The sequence below is a fragment of the Thermobia domestica genome, chromosome 1 (assembly GCF_964235325.1).
Source record: "Thermobia domestica chromosome 1, izTheDome1.hap1.1, whole genome shotgun sequence".
NCBI lineage: Eukaryota > Metazoa > Arthropoda > Insecta > Zygentoma > Lepismatidae > Thermobia > Thermobia domestica.
Genome location: NC_137454.1, coordinates 167,140,436 through 167,164,659, shown reverse-complemented (window position 1 = coordinate 167,164,659; position 24,224 = coordinate 167,140,436). Strand labels below are relative to the sequence as shown.

Sequence of the window (24,224 nt, the reverse complement as noted above, 5' to 3'; positions counted from 1 at the left end):
GAACTACATGAGCTTTCACCGGGAATCAAACCCGCATCTCCACGCGAAAGGCGCTTACCTTAAAAGCTTAGCAATCTATTCTACAGATAGTACATTTATATCCCTTATACACTGCCAGCACTATTCTTAAAATGCACAAACTTCAAATTTACCAACACTGATAATTTTTAAGACATTTTTTTCTCCCAAAAATGTATATAAAAATGCAACTAAAATGTGCCACATTCAAATTCTAACACAAAGCAACAAATTACGTACTTAACTAATACACATGAATGTCAAAATTATCTTGTTTTCACTCAGACTCTGAGGGCTTATTTGGACGTAGGTCAAACAAAGCGCGGTGCTTACCAAACTTCGCTGTTTGAATTTCGTACTTCATTTATTTCTCATGATCATCTTTCCTTTCCCACTGATGCTCCAGACGTAAGAAATCAGTATGAGCAGTTACAGTTTGCTCAGTAAAAAAATATGTAAGAATAAAATAAGTAGAAAGAAATATAAGAAAATAAAGAATACTAGAGAATATTCAGAGTTGACACTTGTCGTCATATGGTAGTAGGCTTATATTATGCAATACTTATATCAATGCAAGAAATGGACTGTGTACTTTTTCTGGCACACAAGTGAGCGATGTGTTTATACGCAAATTACACTGGTCGGCATGAAAATCCTCCCACGAGGGTGAATGTGTGTACCGGATAGATTTCGAGAATCTGATTACGAATATCTCATCAAGAAAGTTCCAGCCCGTAAGGTTCTTTTTGGCGGGGTGCTGTTTCCATAATTGACAGAAAAATCGTATTTTTCGTATTTAATATGTTTTCCGTGTTTGGAGTGCATAATTCTGAATTTTTACGAGGGTGAAAGTGTGTACCGGATAGATTTCGAGAAGCTGATTACGAATATCTCATCGAGAAAGTTCCAGCACGTAAGTTTTTTTTTTTTTTTTTTTTTTTTTGGCGGGGTGTAGGGAAGGCCTTTTTCGAAAAATCTGTTTTTCGATTTTCGGAAATTACAGTTTTCGTTTTTTCGTTTTTCGCTTTTTCGAAAAATTTTTTGTTTTTCAAATAATCTTTTGCTTTTCGTTTTTCGAAAAAAAAATTTGTTTTTCGTTTTTAGAAAATTTTTGTTTTTCGTTTTTCGGAAAAAAATTCGTTTTTCATTTTCGAAAAAGTATTTCGAAAAAATGTGGCCATATTCTCAAGATTAAAGAGATTCGCAGTCAGTGATAGAGCGTTCACCTCCGGTGCTTGGGGTCCCTGGTTGGATCCCAGCTCGCGCCGTGTGGATCTTGTGGTGGACAAACACCGTGCTCGTGGGTTTTCTCGGGGTTCTCCCGTTTCCTCCCACTTTCTTTATTCCACCATTTCATCCATTTCTCATAATCACCGTCTCCTTTAGCCTAACCGGCATAATCGTGGAACGTAAAACTTAAAGATTTCATTTCATTTTTCCCATTTTATCCAGTGTATACCTGAGCGTCAAGGGGGGCTATAGCCCCCTTGGATCCACCACTGTATATGTATATATATATTAGTTTCACGAAAAGTCCCGGGCGCCAAGCTATTTTTAAAAAAATAGTATTCCCAATTTTTTTCTGCCAGTAGTTTCTGAGTTGGCGCCTCATTTTTACAACTAGCGCCTAAATCAGAAGAAAATTTGACGAGTCATATCAGTGGTAAGCTAGAGAAAGACTGGGGGCTAGGATCACTGCTCATAAACTTGGCCCAACCAGTGGTCCCTACTCAGTGTGGCCATGTTGCCACTAACTAAAACATTGAAAACCGTAGTACTAGTCGATAATTACTTCGTGCTATCAAATATTCAAAACTACTGCTCGCAACTACGGCAATCTCTGTACCAACCTTTGAGTTGACTATTAGGGAAAAAAAAATCGTGTATTATAATGAATGTTAAGTATAAGATCAGTAACAACGTCAGCTTTAATTTCTTCAAGGGGCAAAGGGAGGGACAGAGAAAATTTTGGTGATTGTGGGGGATCTACGTTTTGTACCCCTAAAATGATAATTCTATACAACTGAGGGGCACAGGTTTTGAGGGAGAAGCGACGCTTCGGTATAGAATTAGGAAAAAATATTTGCTTAACTTTATTTCCGAGAAAATAAACTAGAAAATAAAAAAAAAAAAAGTGCTTTTAACTTATACCAGAAGTGTTCAAAGTTATGTTTTAAATGTTTATTCATTCACAAATAAACGTTAATAAATATTCATAATTAGCTTTCAATTTCTATTTATGTTGAAAATGTGTTTTGGGGTCTCTTATCTTCCATCAACCACTCAGGCACAGATGAATTTGGCACTATCAAATAATCCTGATATTGTTTAGCCTACATTACGATAGGTCTGTAGGCGGCAGTCGGGGCGTAGCGTTGCATCAAAGAATTACCCTCTTCCCCTCTTTGGCGTCGTCGCTAGATCACGTGTTTTGTTATTTTTTTTTAGGTCAACGATTTCTTGGTGCAAATACATTCATTTAATTTCATCTTAACCCTTGAATAGGGTTGCCATACATCTGTATTTTGTACGGAGTTTGTATTTTTGGGTCTGTGTCCATGTCCATATGGTACAAAACATGAAAAAGAAACATGTCTCGTATTTGACAGTTTTTGGAGCTGCCCGAAAATTTCCGAGTCGGAATCGCTAAAATCTCGGGCGAAAAGAATGGTGTTTTCATAGGGTATATAACTTATGTACCGGTATATTTCAGTTACTATTAGTAAAGTAGGTTATGTTTTAAAAAGTCTAAATTTTCTATTCCAAAGTTGTTTTGGTTAGATTTAATATACGTAATTTAGTAGCATGATTTATTGTTTGTATTAATGAAAAAAAAAAATATAAAACATGTTAATTTCCAAGAGTGATTTTAAGTACCGGTATTACAGTAAACAGTTGTGTGATAAAAAGGTGATTTTAGGTAAGAAATTTCAAAATATTTGTTCTGTACTTGGGCACCATATATTTCATAGGTCATCATTTTAAGGCTTGTCCGTATTTTGGATCAAAAAATTATGGCAACCCTACCCTTGAACTAAAGTGAAGTACACATTTTTTTGGGAACCTCCTTCCGGATTAGAAAGGAATTGGTTCCATCCCATATTGCCTCTCACAAATTGTATCCAATCCTCAGACTTTGAATTTGGATCAAAAAGGACGTGAAAACTTTGGTCATTGCTGTATCAAAACAGAACAACTTCAATGTCACCACTCATCTTCCTCTCTCCTCACCACTCAACTCTGTCTTCCAATAACCTTTAGAAACAAATAGTTTCCAAGAAAAGCATTTGGAAACAACTTGGCTTAATTTTATTTTAATACCAGAGATTAGCTTTCAGAAGGTAGGGACAGCGCATGTAACACATTGAGGAAAAATCATTGAATGTCCAGAGCGCTGTTTTCCATTATAGAAGAGATTCTCTGAAAGTTCGATTCCCATATCCCGAAAACGCAAACATTGTAAAAGAATTTAGATATCATTCGCGGTAACAGGCTAACGAATAAAAGCTTAGTGAGATTTTTTTTTTGTCTTGAAATACAGTACATGAAAAGCAATTGTTGTTCGTTTCAACGAAGTGAGTATATTATGGATCGAATGTAGCGTATACCCGCGTACTTTCTAAATTTTAGGTGGCTACACCACAGTTTCCAAAAATTAGAAGTTGGTATACGCCGTATACCCGCGTATACTCTCCATTACATCCCTGAATATAATAGCGCTTTACAGCAAGTAGGTTAAATAACTTCTTACGAAAAACGGTAACATTAGTCATATTCTTTAAGTACATAGGAAGTTTATTAAAAATTATTATACAATCTAACACAATTCATATACACTGTTTTGCTTATATTAGCATATTTTTGATGCATCACAAATATGTCACTGCCTTGCCTTATATTATGGCTATGAACATTTTTGTTAAAGGTGAAAAGATGCCTGTTTTTCACAGTAAAAAGAATAGATTTATATATGTATAAGCTGAGAAGTGTAAAAAATTTTGCTTCTATAAAAATCTTTTTACGTGGTGACTTCGTTGGTAAGCCGAAAATTATTCTAATCGCTTTCTGTTGCAATCGGAAAGGGCTTAAACTATTTTCAGCAATTCTCTAGTGTACTATTCCGAAATTAATTAATGAATTAAATTTGGAGTAGGAAAAGCTAAGAAGTGCTTCTCTAGACACTGTACCTTGAAGTTTATATAAGACAAAACACACACTACCTAGTTTCTTGTTTAAAGTGGAGATATGAGCAGACCATGAAAGATCGTCACTTATGGTTACACCTAAAACCTTTGTCCTGCAAGAATATTGCAGGAAATGAGAAGATACTTTTATTCTAGGTGATATACATGGTTTCCCTGGAAAATGAGAATGTAAGAGAATCGATTTATAATGATTTAAATTAATCTGTTCGCTGTTAACCACTTACCAATTTGTCTGCAAAAAGGGCAGATTTCCTCTCAATTTCTTCTATTGATTTTTCTGATATGAACATACTGGCGTCATCAGGGTATAGAATACATTTTACTGGATACATACAATCTAACAGATCATTTATATATAGCATGAAAAGAGTAGAACCCAAAATGGAACCTTGGAGAACACTTCAGATTACACTTGAAAAAGAAGAACAAGATGTTTGAACCCCTCTGCAACCAACTGCTTGTTGTCTACTGGATAAATAAGAAAGAAACCAGTTGTGAGCTACACCTCTAAAACCATGAGCATACAACTTACTCAAAAGAATACCGCGATCAATGGTATCAAAAACTTTGGATATGCCGATGAATAGGATAACACATACTTACTGTTATTTAATTCAAAAGCCATATTAGACATGAATTCAAACAAGGCTGATTCAGGAGCATCATTTAGGAAGGGCAGGAGGGGGCAATTACCCCCTCCAAGAATTTGAGGAATGCATTTGCCTACTAATATACTAGTACAAAACGTGAAATTCTTATGTCGGTGGTGCTCTTACCCCCCAAGCAAAGCCTAAAGTGACGCCCCTGGACTGATTCAATATTTTTCTTATTTTGGAAGCCATGTTGTGGTAGTAAATTACACGACATCAAAGAAATTGCAGAGTCGTGACTTCATCACATATTCAAAAATTTTTGAAAACGTACAGATGGAGACTGGACGATACTCCATCGGGATCCTGCCGCCTACAGTCGGACAATTTGTCCATGCCGACCAGATACCGCGGTCGGATTGCCAGCACCGGACACCGGCGTCTTTATGCGCGATTTTCGACTGTGACGAATAGTTGCCTTGCCGAGCAGTCGGCAAACAGCCAGAAATGAATATTAAATGCGCCGGCGCCGCCGTCGAAAAGAGGCCGGCATAAGGAGCCGCAAGAGGGTCGGAAAGAGGGCTTTCCAACTGTCTTGCCGTCTCTGGCGGTCGGCAACAGTCGGCAAAGGGCATTTTATTTTACGATTTTCGACCGGTTGCCGCCTCGGCAAAAGGTCGGCAACTTTGAACAAGTATATTGTCGTGCCGCCGCGGACGGGTGCCGGCTGCCTCTGGCGGCCCTCCACCGTCGACGGCGGCAATCCCTCTTTCCGAACGCGACTTCCTGATGGGGTAATTACTTATATCATGTATACTGTCCTTTTTATGGAGAGGAGTTACTTTTGACGTTTTTTTTAAAATTGATGGAAAATATCCTATTTCAAGAGATAGGTTTAGGCTACTAAATAACAGTTATGATTTACAGTAAAAGGAAAGCAAAATTTAATAACAGTTGCGGGAACTTCATCAAAACCTAAAGATCCCGAACTTGACAACTTACTCAGTATTTTACATAATTCCTCTACTGTCACTGAAATTAAAACGAAATAATGTGAGCGTATTGTTAGTTTCATCAAGTCATCGTGACGTGCTTGTGTGGTGTTAGATGATTGTATGCTATTTAGAAAATAATTGTTCAAGACGTCTGCAATCAGTTTAGGGTTTTTAATAATTTAGTGAAATACGAGGGGGTATCAAATATAAACGGGATTTTTGTTCCTGAACATCAACAGTTGGTAGAACTGGTCGCTATGTTTAGGCGGGAACGCTGGAAGTGGAGAGAGCGTGCTGTTAGATATTTCCCCCCTTTCGTCAGTACCGCTCATGATGTCGGAGAAACAGGTGCACCCCTCCACTGCGCAACGCATAATGATAAAATTTCTTGATCGTGAAGGTGTTACAGCGGCAGAAATTTACCAGAGATTAACTGCACAGTTCGGGGATCAAATATTGTCAAGGATGCGTGTGTATGCTTGGAATAAAAAGTTCAGAGAAGGACAAGAACGTGTGGAAAATCAGCAACGCGATCGCCATCCTCGGACCAGCATTACGGACGAAAACATTCGTGCGGTTAAAGGCATTATTGACAACGATCGACGAGTAACAGTATCAGAAATTGCAGAAGTCGGAATCAGCTATGGGAGTTGTCAAGCAATCATCAAAAACGACCTACAGTTCCGTAAAGTGTGTTCCAGATGGGTCCCTAACTTTTTGACCGAAAAGCTGAAGTTGAACGTTTGGAGGTCCGTCATAGGCTTAAAGCAAGGTTTCCGGAAGAAGATAATGCATTTTTTAGTCGAATCGTCACCTGCGACGAAATATGGGTTCGCCACTACACTCCTGAATCCAAACAAGCCAGTTAGAAGTGGCGGAGGAAAGGGGAGGCAGCACCAGTGAAAGCCAAGACTCGACTGTCAGCTGCCAAGGTTCTTTTAACCTTTTTTTTTTCAATCGGCGAAGCATTTTGCTGATTGACTTTTTACATGAGCGACGCACAATAAATGCTGAATACTACTAAGACGAGATTAATCGATTCGACAGATCCTTTTCCTGCACGACAATGCGCGACCCCATACTGCAGCTCGAACTGTCTCGAATCTACAGGAAATGCACTGGACTACACTTGAACATCCTCCTTACAGCCCGGACTTATCGCCCTGCGACTTCCATTTGTTCGGACCGCTTAAAGAAGCTCTAGGAGGGCAACGATTTGAAAATGACGAGAGTGTGGAAGAGTTCGTGCGCAACTGGATGGTGACACGACCCGTTCTTTTTACAATGAGGGCATCAAAAAGCTGCCCATACGCTGGGACAAATGCATTTCCAAAGGAGGAAACTATCTGGAAAAATGAGTTGTAAGTGCCTTGTGGTATTCGATAAGTAAATTTAAATAAAAAATATCGATCCAAAATCATAATTTAAAATTCATTAGACCCAGGACCTACCAACAGGCAGAATACTTAATAACATCATAATTTATTACCAAAATGAAGCTATTTGTGCCACAAAAACAGCTTAGCAGTTTTTCCTTCATGATCGAAGATTCCCGTTTTTATCTAAATATAGTTGTAATAAAGTCACCCCTCGGAAACCTGATGTTCTCCTTTACGAGGGCTGCCGAAAAATTTCCGTAAACTACTACTAACAGTTGTGTTAGTGCTCGGCTATTATAAAATTTGGAATTATTATGATTTAAGCCTGTTTGTTTATTTTTGACAGCAGTTTGAAGAAGTACCTCAGAAACCGCTAGTCGGAATGTCAACAGCTATTTCAGGCGATACAAATCGCCGAGTACGCATTTTATTTTTCAATGTGGGAACAAGAAGCCATTGGGCCTTATGCAGAGTCGTTCTGGTGCGTGATTAGTGCCATACTAAAGAGTTCGACTAATGACGCTAAACATACGTCAAAACGACTCTGCATAAGTCCCATTAGGCTTTTAATCAGGTAAGTAAGTACAATGAGTCATTAATTCGACATTTTTACTTGACAAAAAATCAACAGCTTGGTCTACTGAGTGGGAATTAGCGTTGTGGTGGTAAAAAATAACGCGACGATCTGGGTTTGTTTTACGGCAATTCATTGAAGTCATACGGCAAATAAATTGTTGTATACTACTCAATATTTACAATCCTTCATCTTCTAAAACTGTGGTTGCCACACAACTGGTATAACCGAAGAAAGAAGCAATCATTTGTTTAACAGCACTCCTTGAATGACCTTTGTTGGATTCGCCTCATTTTGAAACATCCAGACAGTGAATTGCGGTTTAGTTTCGAGTTAATATGAATAGATGCAAGTTTCGACTCCTGTAGTGATGTAGTACACCAAATTTGACTTACCTTGGTTGATTTTTTTATTTTTTTTAAATTTACACCAATCGACATGAGCTTTTTTTATTTTTTTATTTTTTTTATTTTTATTTTTTTTTTAGCTTCGGTGAAGTTGTGTGGGATCGAACAACTTGAAAGTTTCCGTACGTTCAGGTGACCACGCAAAATCGTATATATTGCATTTCATGTCAATATTGAAGAGTGTGATATGTGCATGCCGATCTCTCAATCATCTCACGTATAGCATCATTACTGGGAACAATAGACGTAAATGAACGACCTTCAAGAGACATCACTAAGTCCTTTTTCACACGAAACCACTGAGTTACGCCACCGTTTGAGAAGAATTGCTTTAAGCTTAAATTGGAGCTTTTGTATGGGGCAACCGCAGTTGCTTCCTCTAAAATAATTGCTGCCACCGTCTGTTCTAGTGCAAACGTTTTGAGCAACTCTCAGTATTCGTCACTCGAGAAGAAGCTTTGTCTTAATGTAAGCTTTCGTAGGGGACACTGTAGTTGCCGCTACCGCACAAGGTTGACGATGCATCTTTTGTTTAAAAAAAAATAGTTGTATACTAATCAGAGACGAAACATGAACAAAGCTCCTTCATGGCTAAGCGGTTAGCGTACGCCCCTTTGGCGTGGGAGACCCCGGGTTCGATTCCCGGTTAGAGCTCGGGCGGTTCGGATTCCACGTTAATCAGTAAGTCCCGTCTCATATAGCCTCGTTGTTGAAATTGACGTTAAACTCAAAATCAACTCAACGAAAAAAAATGAACAATTGTTTATCACTTAAAATCCATATATTAATAGCGGTGTCTGTGAACAAAAACTTCAGGTCCAAATTGAAAGTGACTGTTTGTGACTCTTAATCATTTGAACCACCAGAACGATCTCGATTAAATTTTTGACATAGATGTAGGTCTCGCCTGTTAGTGTTTTTAGCTATTCACTTTGACGGCAGAACTTAGGGGAGGGGGAATTACAAAAATAAATAAAACTTAATAACTCTTGAACCAAACGACCAATCTCGATCTGTCTACGAAAAGAAAATAAAATTTTCAACATAGATGACGTTCAAGCCTGAAGTGTTTTTTTTTTAATAAAAAGTATTTTCGCTTTGACGGTAGAACCTAGGGGAGGGAAAGGGGAGATTAATATATAAAAATTAAATAGAACTTATCTCTTGAACCACCCAACTGATCTCGATGAAATTTTCAAAATATATGACATTTGTGCCTGGGATAATTTTTATCATGCTATGGCCCGCAACATGGGGAGAAGAGAGGGATATATAAAAACCACCGAAAATGATCAATATCAAAGAGCGCTTTAGTAATAGTAAAAACGGAACATACTGTATTACTATTTTTCCTTAATTTAACCCAGCGAAATCGAGGTATGTCTTAGATTCGAGGACGTCTTAAATTCGAGTAATTATTGAGAAATTCTTAATTATATATTATTAACGTAAAACTATTTTGGTAGCCATAAATATTTTTAATTTTGTATCATATCCAATAAGTCAGACAACAATATAGTGTCCTGTGCTTGCGCAGGACGTGCGAGTTTGCTAGTTTATCTTAATTTACACCATATACTGGAGTTCTCGATTGTCTTTAAACAACTATAGACTATCCTACATTTTGTGTTAAAGTGCGGTATCATCATGAGTAAACCAAACATACATCGACGAGATTTCTCGTGGCTACGTGGTTAGAACTTCGCTGTGTATGCAAGAGGCCGGGTTGATTCTCGGTGGTAGGTACAGTCAGTGGTTTGAAAAATGAAATGAAATCTTTCAGTTTAACGTCCCACAAGTATGTCCGTTATACTAAGGGAGACGATGATTAAAGCAAATTAATGATGATGGAAGAATTGGTAGAATGAGAATATTAGGGATGGTACCGAGACCGAGACTAGTCTCGGTCTCGTCTCGGTCTCGTCTCGAATTATCGAGACGAGACCGAGACCGAGACGGACTTTTTTATACCGAGACGAGACCGAGACCGAGACGGACTTTTAAAAACCGAGACGAGACCGAGACCGAGACAGACCTCTATAAATCGAGACGAGACCGAGACGAGACTTAGGTCAGTCTCGAAAGTCTCGGTCTCGTCTCGAATATTGATATTGATAGATACTAAAATTGCCTTCACTCAAAATTTGTTTCGTTGCTGTGTTAGATAATATGAGAGCGGTCGACTGATGTACATTGGCGTATTTAGGGGGTGGTTATCGGGCTCAAACCCCTCCCGAAATAAATTTGTGATAATTTTTTGCATTGCACGTACAACGCAAATGTTTCTTACTGGTTCCTCAAGCCTCTCCAGAAACTAAATCCACTGCTGATGCAAATAGAATTCTCTCTCTCTCTCTCTCTCTCTCTCTCTCTCTCTCTATATATATATATATATATATATATATATATATATATATATATATATATATATGGTCGCGGTGCCGCCAAGGTCCGCCCTGCATAGGTTCCCGGGGCCCAACTTTAATTTTAAATAGAAGCAAGGGGTGAGTGGTACCTCGTTCGATAGATCTTGAAAAACTAAAAAGCGTTGTGGTAAAAGATCTTTCATATCGGGCACTGTATTCAAAATGGCTGACAAGACATGTTGCCTCTATCAGATACAGTTAAAACGTGCTGTACCACTAATATGAAAACGGTTGAACATAAATGAACCGAACAAAAACTCAAATAGAAAATGTCATGTGGCACATCGATTGATATTGTCGCGGAGGCTTCCAGAGCCACCCTTCGTGGGGGCCCAGGGCGCAACCTCAAAATTGTAAATGGAAACATGGGGTGAGTGATACCTCGTTCAACATATCTTTAAAAACTGAATAGAGCTGTTGCAAAAGATTGTTCATATGGGTCACCGTTTTCAAAATGACCACCAAGACATGGTACCTGCATCAGGTAAAACGTCCAGTATCACTAATATGAAAACACCAGAACAAATATTCGAATAGGAAATCACAGAGGGTATTTATCATTCTATAGCTCGGGAATGTTGCAACAGCCGAAAAGATGATTAGAGTGAAAGTGCCATAATGGAAAGGAAGAAATTTAACTCCTAGAAATTTATCCTAATCTCACTCCGTAAGTGAGTGAAGCGGGAAGGATCGGTGAAATTGCAAATGAGAGCCTTAGTTTTTGCAAATTGTATCTACGAAACAAAGGTATTTGAAATGTGTTTTAATAAGAGATAAATGTCTCTGTAATGGGATAAAGTATGTAAAATTCTTGTTAAATGGTACCTTCCATCTTGATTGCAGGCAATGGTTTGATGCAAAAATGAATCAACTGAAATGCGAAACCAATTTGTCGAACAATGCAATTTTAGAACAATGTTTACAAACGTTGGTTTTGTTCAACAGTCGTCTGCACATGATATTGGTTCGCTTCTTTTCCTTTATGTCTTCTTGCATGTGATAGAATATGAATTTCACTGAGATGTCCACAGTTACATTCCGAATAACTTTCAACGGTAATTTCAGTTGTGATCCTTAGTAACGAAACGGTACATACTGATGCAGATATGCCCCAAAAATCTTGCACGCATTGCGTTAAATTATCAGGGGCGAAGGGGCGGGCAAAATGTTGTTAAACTTGAATTTCGCCGTATTCTTTTCATCTTATTTCACTTTATTTTTATTCATTATAGTACCAGTCATTTGTACACACAAGTGCTTCAGACAAACCATATCTATTGCAAATAAAAGTGAGGTTCTCATTTGAGATTTTACCATTCATTCCCGCTTCACCCACTTACGGACAGAGATCGGAAAGATAATTTTCTATCATTTCCTCTTTTGCATAATGTTAATTATACTTCAATAATCTTTTTCTCCGTTGCATTATACTCGAGCCGTGGAATGGTAAATACCCTCTTTCCTATACGAGTTTTATTCTGTTCATTTATCTCCAATTATTTTCATATTAGGGGGCTAGTGGTACTGGACGTTTTATCTGATACAGGCACCATGTCTTGGCGGCCATTTTGAAAACGGTGACCCATATGAAAAATCTTTTGATACAATACTGTTTAGTGTTTCAAAATTTATCCAACAACGTATCACTTGACCCATATTTCGGTTCAAAATTTCTAAGTTTGGCCCCCTTGAAAGGCAGCCGTGGAGCACTGCGAGAACATTAATCGACGCGCCCCATGCCTTTCCTCTTTCACTTTCTGACTGTTCGTTTACCTCCAACTGTTTTCATATTAGTGGTACTGGACGTTTTATCAGATACAGACACCATATCATATTGGCCATCTTGAATACGGTGACCAATATGAAAAATCTTTTACCACAACGCTTTTTACTTTTTAAAGATCTATGGAACGAGGTATTACTCGCCCCATGTTTCCATTTAAAATTTTAAAGTTTGGCCCTGGTACCCCATGAAGGGTGGCCCCGGGAGGCGCCGCGACAACACCATTCGGTGTGCCCCATGGCATTTCCTATTTCAGTTTTTCTTCGGTTCATTTATGTTCAACCGTTTTCGAATATCTCCGTGGAAAGATTAAATATATACATATATCCGTGGACCCAGTATATGATCAAGGGAAGGGCTAAGCCATGGTTTGCCGCTTTATCCAGTGTAAAGGAAGTAGGATTGAAACTCATTTTATCCAGTGTATACCTGAGCGTTAAGGGGAGCTATAGTCCCTATAGCCCTCCCGTATGATCTGCGAAATATATATATATATATATATATATATATATATATATATATATATACAGGGTGGGCCATTTTAATTAATCCACGGAAATATCTGAAAAATGATAAAACATAGAAGAAATGTTTTAAGTACACGTTATATATTGCTAAGGGGGAAAATCAATTCCGCCAAAAGTACCCCTCTCCGCCCCCCCTAAATGGGGGGTAACGGGGGGTAACTTTGAAATGCCAAATGGGAACATGGGTCGAGTAATACCTCGTTCGAAAGGCCTTGGAAAACTAAGTAACGCTGTAGCAAAAGATGTTCCATATTGTGCACCGGTTTCAAAATGGCCGCCATAATATGGTTCGGAAACTCCAGTACCCGTAGTGTGAAAACCATGGAAGGTAAATGAATGGAACAAAATTGAAATACGTAAATATCATAGGACATATCGAACGTTGTGGTGCCTGTGATCCCAGTGGCCTCCCTAAAGGGGTCTTGGGGGCTAACTTCAAAATTTCAAATAGTAACATGAGTCGAGTAGTACCTCGTTCGATAAATCTTGCAAAATCTAACATATTGCAGGAAAATACGATTGATGTGAAATGGCAGTGTTCTCAAAAGGCCGCCGAAACATAGTATTCGTGTCAGAAAAAAGGTTTAGTACCCGTAGTATGAAAGCGATTGGAGATAAATCAACAAAAGAAAAACTGGAGTAGCTAACTGACGTAAGGCACATCGAGAGATGTTGTCGGGGTGACTCCAAGGGCCAATTGAAAGGTATCCGGGGCCAACTTGAAAATTTCAAATAGCAGCTTGAAGCGAGTAACATCACGTTACGTAGACAAATTAATATCAAACAGCTTCTGTAAGGAAATTTTCGACATGAGACACCGTTTTCAAAATGATCGCAAAGACATGGTGACTGTGTCTAAGAAAACGTCTAGTGCCCATAGGATGAATACGGTTAGACGTAAATGAAAATAACGAAAATTAAAGAGGAAAACCACGGAGGCGTTCCAAGGCTCGAGAATAATACAACAGAGATAAAAATATTTGAGTAAAATTGCCATAATGTATAGAGAGAAATCCAAGTCCTGCAAAATAATCTCTTCCTGCGCTCTGTATGTGAGTGGGGTGGAAAGTAAAGTGAAAGTTCAAACGAGAACTCTACTTTAATTCGTAAATTAAGGCTAACCTTACAAATAGGTATGGTGTGGTTGAAACATTTGTTTGTAAGGATGACGCTGTAGTGACTAAAAAAAGAGTAACTTTTATGCAATGCGTGCTGGTTATTCAGAAAGCATTTCGGGGATATACGTACACACCGTTTCGTCCCTCAAGCTCACAATATGACATGAATGCTAATAGTTAATCAAAATGTAACTGTGGCCATCCGCGTTAACTTAGTGCACCAATTCTCTATGCATGAAGTCTGCCTTCCAAACAGCATTGGGTAGGTCAAACGTACGCCCGAACCGTTGTCCGGTCGAACATTGAAATTTTGAAGTTAGCCCACAAGACCCCTTCAGGGAGGCCACTGGGATCACAGGGATTACATCATTCGATATGTCCTATGATATTTACGTATTTCAATTTTGTTCCACTCATTTACCTTCCATGGTTTTCATACTACGGGTACTGGAGTTTCCGAACGATATCATGGCGGCCATTTTGAAACTGGTGCACAATATGAAACATCTTTTGGTACAGCGTTACTTAGTTTTCCAAGACCTTTCGAACGAGGTATTACTCGACCCATGTTCCCATTTGACATTTCAAAGTTACCCCCCCTTACCCCCATTTAGAGGGGGGCGGGGAGGGGTACTTTTGGCGGAATTGGTTTTCCCCCTTAGCAATATATAACGTGTACTTCAAAAATTTCTTCTATGTTTTATCATTTTTCAGATATTTCCGTGGATTAATTAAAATGGCCCACCCTGTATATATATATATATATATACTAAAAATGCTGAAATTTTGTACCAAGTTGGGAAATTCTTCTAGATACTCTGCAATATCACTAGATAAACAATGTTGCTAAAAACAAAATAAAGTTGTATTTTCTCAAATTGCGCTACGTAAAGTATTACATATTTCTAATTTAGTTATTTAACAAAACCACAATAGCCCATACATTATTTAGTGTAACAAAGGACAACACAGTATCATCAACATCAACATTTTAGAAATCTCTAATAAATGGCATGGACGGTGCAATGCGCATCAACTGTATCTTAGCTTCAAATACTGTGATCATGGTATAATATATTTCGAATGAATGAGGGAACAAAGTTACAAGAAACGAAAAATTTAAATGTTTCTAAAGACTTTACTTCGAAAACGCGCTGACATATCACGTCTCATCATGCAGATGCTTCCAAAAGACTTAAATGCTTATAACGCCATTTACAACTATTATTTCACATCGTTTCAGAGATACCAAACACATTGATAGTGATTGTTATACTGCTTAAAATGACGTATTTGTATTAAATTTTTATAATGATTATTGCTTTCCTTTGCTTCTATAACATTACAACAATAGTTTTTGGTGGTTTTAATTACAAGAAGTCGCAGTTACATTATTTTAAGCAGCGTTGCCCACTTAAATAAATTGCTAAATATTATTCTAAATATGTACAAATAACGCAGATGAACTGCAAGATATTTTAAAATTACTCGTAGTTTGTTTTATGGTGCAAGAATGCTTTCAAGAGAAGACGTGTTTCATAGTCTTTGGGCTACTTATAATGTTAATGTTTAAGTCTTCGTTCCAGCAATACATGTAAATGCAAATTGTAACTGAAATTAAATGTAACTGATACATTTTCAGTAACACTAGTTGTTTCCCGTAAGCCTTAGGCCTGGTGTACACTTCAGATTAAGACCGTGTTTAATTAAAAGTTCTAATTACACACTAATTACATTTCACTTGCTTTAGTTTGACCACCGATCACATCAAACTCGACCCATACCACATAGCTATATGCAATTATTCAAGGACTTACAGTTAGTAATACACAGTGTTCACTTTTGTTTTGTTTTGTTTTAGTTTAACGTCCCACAGTTATGCTAGGGCGGCTAAAGGAGACGTGGAGCTAATGATTATAAGTGGAATCCGAACCACTTCGGTCGTTCAACTTTACCCCTACCGGAAATCGAACTCGAGACCACGCGAACCGAAATCAAGAGTGCTAGCCGCTAGACCAAATGGGGGTTCTCACATTATGTTGCTTTAAATCATTCATTCAGTGTTGCCAGATTCGAAGATTAAAAAGTAGCGTGTCTGTACTCCGAAAGTAGCGAATTCAAACTATTTGTAGCCTAAATATATAGATATGAATACTGATGATGCTAATGAAATAATTTAATATGAGCTGGAAAATGTGCTGGACGTATTGCAAGAAGATATTATGATCGACGGACGAAAACAATTCTAGACTGGACACCACAAGACAAAAACAGCCAAGGAAACCCTCGCATACAAGAAGGTGTGACGAAATCAAGAGCCACTGAGGAGTAACCTGGAAAAGAATTGCCCAAGTTAGATAGTTGTGAAGACTTGGAAAGACCTTCATCCAGCAATGGATTGATAATGGTTGATTATGATGGTGGTGATGATTTTATTATATCTAAACCTCGGAGGTAAACTAAACCAAGTCATAATTTCGTGATTTTACAGAAGCGAAAAACTGGTTCCTCAACTAAGACTATCTATATAACTTTTACTAGGTAAGGTAGGGTAAAAATGGATCCAAAATTTAATGAAAGTCGTAGAACGAAAGAAAGTGTTTTTGACTATTCAATCCATCATGTTGCAGCAAAACTACGAAAATTAACACAAAAGTAAACTAGAAAGTTAAGAATCACTTGTTTTGGCGAGTGAGAAAAAAATAGATACAGATAACTCGAATTACCTATATACTTATATAATATGTATGTCCATGTTTCGCAAGTAATTTTTAATCAATATAAAATTTCAACTTAAGGAAAGCAAGATTAGTTTTCTCGAATAAAGATTGCATGCACCATTGAGAGCTCAGGAATAAGATTATTCTATGTTACGGCACTGGATATGTGCTTACGTAATGCATTACGACCTTATGAACTTGTATAATAAACAGAATGCACTTAAAATGAGACGCGAATTATGCGAAACATCGGACTTTGAATCTAACTTGTTTTGTGATCCAACTCGAAACCTCACATAACAAAGATGAGTGTAATAGCTCCCACCACAAGGTACAGGCCGTTCGTGTTATAAAGTGTCAATTAAACACGGAGATGTGAAATGGTAATAAAGCATTTCATCAATTTCAAACAAAATACGTATATTGTACTAATAATTTACCCTATTTGTTAAGATAATGAACGTTATATTCTGTTTTTAAAATGACAGTCAAAGCAGAATGTATTGAATAATAAATGAGAAATTCTAAAGTTTCAATTTCGGTACGATTAAATACATTCGTGCTGCTATGTGTTACGTTATCCGTTAGGAGGTATTGAACAATTCTGATTCAAAGGAAGGAAATAAACTACTGTATAGTACTGGAGTTAATTTAATAGAGTTTAATTGTATAGGCAGTTCTGACGCTATATGAGACAAAGTCTATTGCTGAAAGTGAAATATGGGTTCTATTAGGGTTTTAGGGTGATATACCCACTGATCATGGAACCTGGAATACGCGCATGGAAAGCATTAGCACTAGCAAATTAGCTATGAAGAGGTACACCATATCATAATTCTAACTCAAAATGAAAGGAAAAAATAAGCGGAAACGACAGACTGTACGAGAATAATACTTTCACTATTTTAATTTCACACTATTTATTTCGAGACTTTCGAGACTTTCGAGACGAGACCGAGACTTGGTACTCGAGACCGAGACCGAGATCGAGACAAGCATCTGTTGACCGAGACGAGACCGAGACCGAGACGGTGATTTTTTACTCGAGACGAGACCGAGACCGAGACCGTTATTTATCAACCGAGACGAGACCGAGACTGTACAAAGTCTCGTCTCGTCTCGTCTCGATACCATCCCTAGAGAATATGGGAGGAAACCCATGTACACGATGTCCACCACAAACTAACATGGTCGGGATCGAATCAGACTCCACCAACCCCCTAAATATGTAACAAAAATCGCTTAAAAATGCAAGAAATATGTATATTATATAAGAAAAATGAAATGAAATTTTTGAGTTTTACGTCCCACGGTTATGCCGGTTAGTCTAAAGGAGACCGTGAAGATGAGAAATGAATGAAATGGTGGAATGAAGAAAGTGGGAGGAAACGGGAGTACCCCGAGAAAACCCACGCACACGGTGTTTGTCCACCACAAAGTTCACTTGGGATATTATATAAGAATATGTAATATTACATATGTTACATATTTATGAAAACTTAATATTAACACGTGTATGAGTATGCAATATTTAAACGAATTATGAAAATAAAAAGGAAAATCTACTACACTTTATCCTACTTAATGCAAGTCCCCCAATGAAGTGAAATGCTTGATCAGCTGAGACAGCCATACGCCACTGACGTGACTGATTACAGGATAATAAAAATCAGACGCAAATGAAGGAAGATGTGAATCGGCTAGAGAGAAACAAGATAGCCCCGAGAAAAGCAATGCATACGGCATTTGTACGTCAGAAATATCATGTGCTGTACAAAAATCATCTATACAAAAATATTTCAATTACATCACTAAATACATGGATTAAATGTTGCTGGGAAGCCATTTTGCATATTGCTGAAAAGTACTTGAACACAAGAGAAAAGGCAAACAAAACAGTTTTGATAAGCGCTTACCTACACAAAAGCTAGGTGTGAAGTTCATTATTAGAAATCATAAAATGCCTAGTATAGTACCTATTTCTTTGAGTAACTTTTGATATCAAGCCTACTGCGGAAGGCCAACCATCTCGAACCCCCATTTTAAGCTTTTGTTCAAATTTAATTGAATCAAAAGGTTTCTGTTTTAACTAAACGACGATATCTTATTTAGGCTTTCTCAAAGTAATGGTATTTATTATTACTGTTAATAATGTTTATTTAATATATTTACTGCAACACCACAAGTAATTATATCGTTGACAAGAGAATTAACAAAATCAACGCCAGTAAACGACTATGAGATTAAAAGCAAATGCATACGTTATGCATTATAGTAGTGGTTCGCAATCGCGCGTCACATGGAATTTTAGAATTTAAAAATCATGAAACAGTTAGTAATTAGTTAAAATCCATCTTCAGACAGAATGTAGTAGTCAATGCCTCCAGCGCCAGCAGCAATGCTCATGAGATTAAAAGCAAATGCATACGTTATGCATTATAGTAGTGGTTCGCAATCGCGCGTCACATGGAATTTTAGAATTTAAAAATCATGAAACAGTTAGTAATTAGTTAAAATCCATCTTCAGACAGAATGTAGTAGTCAATGCCTCCAGCGCCAGCAGCAATGCTCAGTATACATAGAGTCACTACTTTATACAAACTTACCCTGTTTATTATTATTATTAATTTAAATTGCATTATTATTAATTTAAAAAATCAAACAAAAGTGTCACGATGTCGTAAGTATTCAGAAAATGTAATCGAGATTCAACAAAGTTTGAATGACTGCACTATAGCATCCGCCTTTTAAAGTCGTGTGGCGTACTTGAGGAGGTCAGACGAACACTACCGAACAGAACCGGACAAGCGTGTATACGGTAGATTCGTAGATGACTAGTCCGTTTAACAGCAATTAAATTAAATAGGAAAACTTAAAGAATGAGAGGGGAATACGGAGCGTGGTAATGGATTCTGCTTTCATCATTTCGATACGCTGAATTTTAAGTAAAAATTCCGGATTTCATCATTCTTAATAAACGCAAAAAATTAGAATGGTTCATAATTTTCGATTTTCTTTGGATGCACCCCTTAAAGTGGTTCCATATTGGGTCAAAGTACACCATGAGAAAAATTGTGCCTCAAGTAACCAAAATTTTGAATGCATCTATAGTTCGAAAAAAATCTGGAATACATCCTTGTAATGTAGAAAGGGCTAAAGGAAATGGCTTCGTATTTTGAATAGAACTAGAACCGCACCTCATTTTGTGTAACACCATCATGGCGGCATTCTTGAAGACACTCATCTTGGATTCAGGTCAAAAATTTCAAATCGAAAAAATGACATGTGATATTGTTTTGGGATAATGTTTCTCCAGAAACATAAACCTGACATTTTCAAGAAATTTTTATGTAAGAATTATTATCTGTGAAATGAAGAAATCCTTTGATATACAATAGATATGAACACAATATTGAATTTTGTATTAGTACTATATACCGTAACAATAAAAAAAAAAAATTCGAACATTTAGATATTGGATTTGAACTTGAATTTATTTAGGCCTTCAAGCATCTAAGGCTTTGGTCGGGATAGGGGACGGGCAAGGGACAAGGAAGTGGAAAAGCAGCGACCCTGGCTTTACATAAGGTACTATCCCAGCATTCACATGGTGGTACTGAGGAAAACCAGGGAAAAACCTTAGTCAAGATTAATCTTATTACTCCAAGGCTGGTTGCTGTTTTTGATAGATACGAAGTCACTGACAGAGCAGCAATACATATTCTGACAGCGTCAGCAGAAAAATTAGGCCACTGGTAGACGAAATGGTAATAAATAGGTCTTCTATTCAGCAGTTCGAGACAACTTTGCTGCGAAGTTGCATAAAGTCACTAAGAATAATTTCAGAGTACACCAAGTGCATTAGTTATGTATAAGGATGGGAAACTACTGCGGAATTTATTAGTAGAGGAACTATTGACCGGTTACGAATAATTATCACAGCAGATGTCGTCATAAGAGGCTCATTGGTGTTCCCATTTTGCCATCAAGAGAGAACATATTTGCTCTACTGTATTCATTTAATAACAAACGTAACTTAGTAAAGTTTGTGCAGGCAGTTTGTTGTGATACTACTTCCTGTAATATGGGCCATATCAACGGTGCCTATATTCTGCTAGAGCAGAAGCTCCAGAAAGATCTTTTATACCTTCCTTGCAGACATCACATTTCTGAAATTGTATCAAAATCTGCATTTGATAAATGTGGCTTTTCAGTTGCATATGGACCGAAGTTCCGCTACTTAATCGTTTCAAATATATTGCAATAACTTTATTCCAGGAATTTGCGATGCAGTTATAAACGACAAATGTTTCAAATGTAAGAAGTAGTGTGTTAAGTTTTGCTTCAAAATTTGTATCAACGGCACACCGCAGAAATTATAGGAAATTATTGGAATTGAACCTCGTTCCTGGGTGTGCCATACCTCCTCAATGTATTTCCTTTCGTTCGCTTCGAAGTAATAAGAAACAGGACTTCGTATTTTCTTCGTACGACTCTATGTGCAATCTTGGTTTAAATGTGCTCAGGCATCTCATTCAACATTGCAAAATCTGCAATTTTTGAAAGGTGTTCGGCTATAGACAAAGGCATACTGAATTATCTGAAGAGAGACTAAGTTTTCTCATCATCTCGGGTATTTGACGGAGGAACATGTAGCATTGGCATTTCTGACAATGAAGTTAGTATAGTGGAAACACGAAAAATGGTTGAGAAAATTAAAACTATTAGGGGAAACACTCAAACACCGAAAAGGCTTGAGGTATGTAGTGACATAATAAAAATTCTTGGATAAAGAGGAATCAGTGACTTTGTTACAACAAACATAAAGCATTTCCTTCCTTAACAGATTTAAAATTTCAAAAGGGTTTCTTGTGTGAGATCCGATTTCGTCGTCAAATAACAATGATTATCTTCGAGAAAAGAAAATAGTTTAATTCCTTTACATAGCAAACAATATAGCAGAAAGGTACACTATGTGATCAAAAGTACCGGACACCTGGCTGAAAATGACTTACAAGTTCGTGGCGCCCTCCACCGGTACTGCTGGAATTCAATATGGTGTTGGCCCACCCTTAGCCTTGATGACAGCTTCCACTCTCGCAGGCATACTTTCAATCAGGTGCTGGATGATTTCTTGGGGAATGGCAGCTCATTCTTCACGGAGTGCTGAACTGAGGATAGGTATCAATGTAGGTCGGTGAGGCCTGGCACGAAGTCGGCGTTCCAAAATATTCCAAAGGTGTTCTATAGGATTCAAGTCAGGACTCTGTGCAGGCCAGTCCATTACAAGTATGTTATGGTCGTGTAACCACTCCGCCACAGGCCGTGCAGTATGAACAGGTGCTTGATCGTGTTCAAAGATGCAATCGCCATCCCCGAATTGCTCTTCAACAGTGAGAAGCAAGAAGGTGCTTAAAACATCAATGTAGGCCTGCGGTGTGAGACTGCCACGCAAAACAACAAGGGGTGCAAGCCCCCTCCAAGAAAAACACGACCACACCATAATACCACCATCTCCGAATGTTACTGTTGGCACTACACACGCTGACAGATGACGTTCACCGGGCATTCGTCATACCCACACCCTGCCATCGGATCGCCATATTGTGTACTGTGATTTGTCACTCCACACAACGTTTTTCCACTGTTCAATCGTCCAATGTTTACGCTCCTTACACCAAGCGAGGCGTCGTTTGGCATTTACCTGCGTGATGTGTGGCTTATGAGCAGCCGCTCGATCATGAAATCCAAGTTTTCTCACCTCACGCCTAACTGTCATAGTAATTGGAGTGGATCCTGATGCAGTTTGGAATTCCTATGTGATGGTATGGATAGATGTCTGCCTATTACATTTTACGACCTTCTTCAACTGTCGGCGGTCTCTGTCAGTCAACAGATTAGGTCGGCCTGTACGCTTTTGTGCTGTACGTGTCCCTTCACGTTTCCACTTCACTATCACATCAGACACAGTGAACCTAGGGATGTTTAGGAGTGTGGAAATCTCGCGTACAGACTTCTGATACAAGTGACACCCAATCACCTGACCACGTTCGAAGTCCGTGAGTTCCCTGGAGCGCCCCATTCTGCTTTCTCACGATGTCTAGTGACTACTGAGGTCGCTGATATTGAGTACCTGGCAGTAGGTGGTAGCACAATGCACCTAATATGAAAAATGTATGTTTTGGGGGTGTCCGGATAATTTTGATCACATAGTGTATGTGAAACTTATAGAAGAATACAATAACGTTCTTACGAAAAATAATGGATAAAAGCAGTTCCTTTTACAGATAGTGAAAGATCACAGACAATCTTCTTTTCGGTATCATGAAAGTAATCATGCGCAAAGGACTGAAAAGTTCCATAAAGTTACTATATAAGGGTATTTCAATTTATTCCATATTTCCTTCTTTGTTTAGAATGTTACATGAATCATCTTTATATAATCTTATTTGTAGTCTGACGCGATACGTAGATTCAAATTTCTCGAGCAGTTTGTTTTACAAAAGACATTTAAGTAAAACCTTCCAAAATTCTTACATATTCGCTATCCGTAACTAGATGTAAAATAACAGACCATTACAACGAAGCATTCTATTTTCCACCCGTAATAATTCTTACATGATTAAAGGGATCTTGAAAATAATGTCAAGTTTATGTTTTGTAGTGATAAGCTACCCAAAAACAATGTCACATGACTCTTTTCCGATTTGATTTTTTTTTTTTTTTACCTAAATTCAAGATGGCGGGCTTAAAATGGTCGCAATGATGTGCTACACAAAATGAGGTGCAGTTCTATCTCTACTACTTCTATCCAAGAAATGGTGCCATTTCCTTTAGCAGTTTCTAAATTATACGATTACATTCCATATTTTTGTAATATATTACAGGTATACTTTAAATGCACTGAAAACGTTACATCGCTTGAGACATCATTTAACATTATTCAATGGAGCTAATTCTTCTCATGGTTTACTTTGAGAACTATGATATAAAACTGTTTTAGGGGGTATATTATTGTATATATAAAGGACCGCCCTAATATATACAATTTAAAACCGGAAGAGTGGAAATCTGTGATTTCTAGGTTTCATTACTAATCGGCACAGTGAGAAAACGGTAATAGCGGCTTTATTCCTCTATTTTAACTGGAAGTAGTTGAAATCTGGCAAAAACTAGGAAAACTTCCGGTTTTGAAACTGGTTTCTATACGTAGTAACAAAGCTCTCAGAAAAATCTGGCTGTACATGGGAATGCTCATAAAGTTTGATCCTTATCTTGAAAGAATTGAGCTAGCAAGCAGAAATCTTGTGGCTCACTTGTCAATGCTTCTGTCATTTTTTTTTTTTTTTTAACTTCTTGTTCGTTTTCAGATATAAAATGCAAATGACAGCACTTCAAGAAAAGTACGAAGCAGATCCATAAAGAAATGTTACAATCTTTCAGTAGAAATGGCCCTACATATGCAATAGTTAAAGGACCGTT

The 24,224-nt window shown here is 37.7% G+C and overlaps 1 protein-coding gene across 3 annotated transcripts in view; it reads right to left on the bottom strand.

The window, feature by feature from the left end:
* The window catches only part of LOC145690833 (uncharacterized), a 73,479-nt gene extending 72,940 nt beyond the window's left edge, over positions 1-539 (bottom strand). The window contains exon 1 of one of the 3 annotated variants that reach the window (XM_081766164.1): positions 352-539. In XM_081766164.1, coding sequence (XP_081622290.1) covers positions 352-382 — 31 coding nt within the window. In that variant the 5' untranslated portion in view covers positions 383-539. Of the gene's footprint in view, positions 1-258 lie in introns of all 3 variants that reach the window. The other 2 variants (XM_081766181.1, XM_081766171.1) reach the window with 2 other exon arrangements.
* Between the last annotated feature and the right edge of the window lie 23,685 nt (positions 540-24,224).